Source organism: Brassica napus, chromosome C2, assembly GCF_020379485.1.
Source record: "Brassica napus cultivar Da-Ae chromosome C2, Da-Ae, whole genome shotgun sequence".
NCBI classification, from domain to species: Eukaryota; Viridiplantae; Streptophyta; class Magnoliopsida; order Brassicales; family Brassicaceae; genus Brassica; species Brassica napus.
The window spans coordinates 23,600,421-23,603,288 of record NC_063445.1 but is presented as its reverse complement, the minus strand read 5'-3'; the positions used below and the strand labels follow the sequence as shown (position 1 = coordinate 23,603,288).

General features: G+C 37.0%; 1 protein-coding gene across 8 annotated transcripts; it reads left to right on the top strand.

The window, feature by feature from the left end:
* Window positions 1–430: 430 nt before the first annotated feature.
* Window positions 431–2,550, top strand: LOC106381285 (nuclear transcription factor Y subunit A-3). Of its 8 annotated transcripts, none has more exons than XM_013821179.3 (5): window positions 431–695; window positions 1,030–1,284; window positions 1,459–1,625; window positions 1,713–1,883; window positions 1,958–2,550. In XM_013821179.3, exons 2-5 carry the CDS (start codon window positions 1,035–1,037, stop codon window positions 2,327–2,329), a joined length of 960 nt encoding a protein of 319 aa, XP_013676633.1. In that variant the 5' UTR covers window positions 431–695; window positions 1,030–1,034; the 3' UTR covers window positions 2,330–2,550. The 8 variants fall into 8 exon arrangements, with proteins under 8 accessions (XP_013676633.1, XP_022551871.1, XP_013676631.1 ...); XM_022696150.2 differs by having other exon boundaries at window positions 431–790; XM_013821177.3 differs by having other exon boundaries at window positions 431–790; window positions 1,011–1,284.
* Window positions 2,551–2,868: the final 318 nt, after the last annotated feature.

Sequence of the window (2,868 nt, the reverse complement as noted above, 5' to 3'; positions counted from 1 at the left end):
CTCCAAACGACAACACACTTTGAACAAAAAAGCTAATTACAGATTAATATAAGTAACTTAGCTAACGTGGCCAAGATAGCTAATACTTTTTGGCTTCGCAATTAAACTAGATTAGATTAATTAGGAAGACATGATACAGCCAAGAAACTTAGTTATATTCGAAAACTTAAGATGGGAGAAAAGTTATACAGTATAGTACATTATCATTTGCCTTTTAAGGTTAAGATTTTAGTATTTTCTCAATTTTTATTTATAGGGAATTTAGGAATCTGAAATGTCAAATAATAAAATGAACAAAAAGTCATTTGTCTATTAATTTTGTGGGGGCAAATGATTCTAGAAAGTGGGATAGGCAGAGAGACTTTATTCTGTGTGTTTGGGTAAAAGTGAAACAATTAAATAATTAAGCGCTCTGAAATGAATAATTAAACCACTTAACGACAATAATGAACCACAAGGAGTGGTAATGGTGGCCATGGCGATGGTGGTTTCCTAGAGAGAGAGAGAGAGAGAGAGAGAAGAAGACCAAGAACCAGAAAAAGAATCACACAAGTCCAACACGACACACACACACTCTGATTCACCGAGTTTCCATATAAAGAGACAAGAACCGTTTACTTCGGACAAGGAGACATGCAAAACTAATCTGGTGTCCTGTCTTCTTCACCGGCGGTCCATCTAATTCTCAAAAAAGGGTTTCTCTTCACTCCACCTATCTCCTTCTGCATCTCTAGTCCCTTGTTCGATCAGCTTAGATGTTTAATCTCTCCCAAGTCTTGCCCTTTTCGTTGTTCGAACTCTGGTTTATCTCTCTCGTTGCGTGTGATTGATCTTGTTTACTGATTTGCTAATCTTTTCTTCTCAAGTCAACGCTTTTTGCCCAAAACTATATAAAGTTAGGAACTTTCAATCTCAATTTGTTTCTATTTCTAGGTTTTTGATTTTTTTCAATGGATCTTGTTTTGTGTATTAAAAAGTTTTAATCTTTGGATCATGGTTGAATGATATAGGTTTTCTTCATCTTGTTAGACGTTATGCATCAGATGAATAAGAAAGATTCAACTTTGCCGTACCTGAACACTAGCATCTCATGGGGAGTGGTTCCAGCTGAACCCCTAAGCATGAAAGTGGTTGATGCAAGGCCTAAACATACCACAAAGCAAATCAGTTTCCAGGACCAGGATTCATCTTCAACTCAGTCCACTGGTCAGTCTTACACTGATATTGCTAGTAGTGGTGATGATGATAATCCTTCCAGACAAATCTCTTTTTCAACAAAATCAGGTCAGTTTCTTACACTAGGTTCTTATTCAGTTCTGTTGTTTATGATTGTCTTCCTATTCCAATTGAGGAGATGAGGTTCTTGCTTGATGCTTTGACTTGATCTTGATTGCTGGTATGTGTTCATTTGCCATAAGAATGTTAGCTTCTCTCTTACTTTCTATGATGTTTGATTAGGATCTGAAGAAACCCAGCATAAGGGATTTGCAACTCATCCTAAACCAGGCTCCATGACCGGACTCCCTAGTATACACTTTGCTCCAACGCAGGCTAATTTCTCTTTTCACTATGCTGATCCACAATTTGGTGGTTTATTAGCTGCAACTTATCTTCCACAGGCACCAGTAAGTGTATGCAATGAATCAGTTTCATTATTCCTTGCCAAGACATAATTTTCATGAGATCTCAAGTCTCTTCACTCTCTTTTGCAGGCATGCAATCACCAAATGGTGGGTATGGTTCCTGGTCGAGTTCCACTACCAGTGGAGATCACTGAGACTGAGCCAGTCTTTGTCAATGCGAAGCAGTATCACGCAATCATGAGGAGACGGCAGCAACGTGCCAAGCTTGAGGCTCAGAACAAACTAATCAAAGCGAGGAAGGTAACAATATTTTATCAACACAACAAACAAAAGCTTCTCATTTGCTCATCTCTGTCTTTTTCTTACTGCAACAGCCGTATCTTCATGAGTCTCGACATGTTCATGCTCTTAAAAGGCCAAGAGGATCCGGTGGAAGATTCCTAAACACCAAAAAACTTCTTCAAGAATCTGAACAGGCTGCTGCTAAAGAACAAGAAGAAAGCAAAAAGGCAAACATGTCTAGATTTGAAGCTCATATGCTGCAGCACAGCAAAGACCGTAGCTCAACCACCTCTGGCTCAGACATCACATCTGTATCCGACGGCGCTGATGTCTTTGGACACACTGAATTCCAGTTTTCAGGTTTCCCAATCCCAACTCAGACTAACCGAGCCATGCTTGTTCATGATCAGTCCAATGACATGCATGGAGGTGGGGACTTGCACCATTTCTCTGTCCATATCTGAGACATTGGATCATTTGGTGCTGTTTCCATGTTCCCACCAAACGGGGGAAGTCATCCTTGGCTACTACTACTAGTTCTGTTACTTGCTACTGTTTTCGTTTCACTTTATGTATGTATGTGTTAGACATCACAACAACAACCAAAATCTTCACTTTGGAACACACTTTTTCACTTATGTGTAAACTACTAGTTTGATTTTCTTATAAACTTTTAATTGCTTTATGTAATGAAGAAGTCTCTGGATTATGTATGAACTAGTAGGAAAACTTTTCTGCTATTTAAATTATCTTTAAAAAATCGTAATAGTTTTATATTTTGGTTAATAATAATTGAACTTATTTAAACACATTTTTTGGAGCTGCATACCACCTAGAAATATCATATCTGATTCATCAGTTTTATGTGTGTTTATTTTGTAATTAAGTCTTCTTAAAATAAATTTACTTAAAATTAATGTAATAAAAACTATGAAACTAAACATGTATATAAAACAGTTATTTTTTTATAATAGACTTACAAAAGTTTTTAAAATCCTCTAAT

What these genes read in the sequence shown, in the direction of transcription:
- LOC106381285 (XM_013821179.3), top strand. Translation starts at nt 1,035, where the DNA reads ATGCATCAGATGAATAAGAAAGATTCAACTTTGCCGTACCTGAACACT. An exon ending in CTCTTTTTCAACAAAATCAG is followed by an intron (nt 1,285 to 1,458) that starts GTCAGTTTCTTA and finishes ATGTTTGATTAG; the next exon opens with GATCTGAAGAAACCCAGCAT. An exon ending in CTTATCTTCCACAGGCACCA is followed by an intron (nt 1,626 to 1,712) that starts GTAAGTGTATGC and finishes TCTCTTTTGCAG; the next exon opens with GCATGCAATCACCAAATGGT.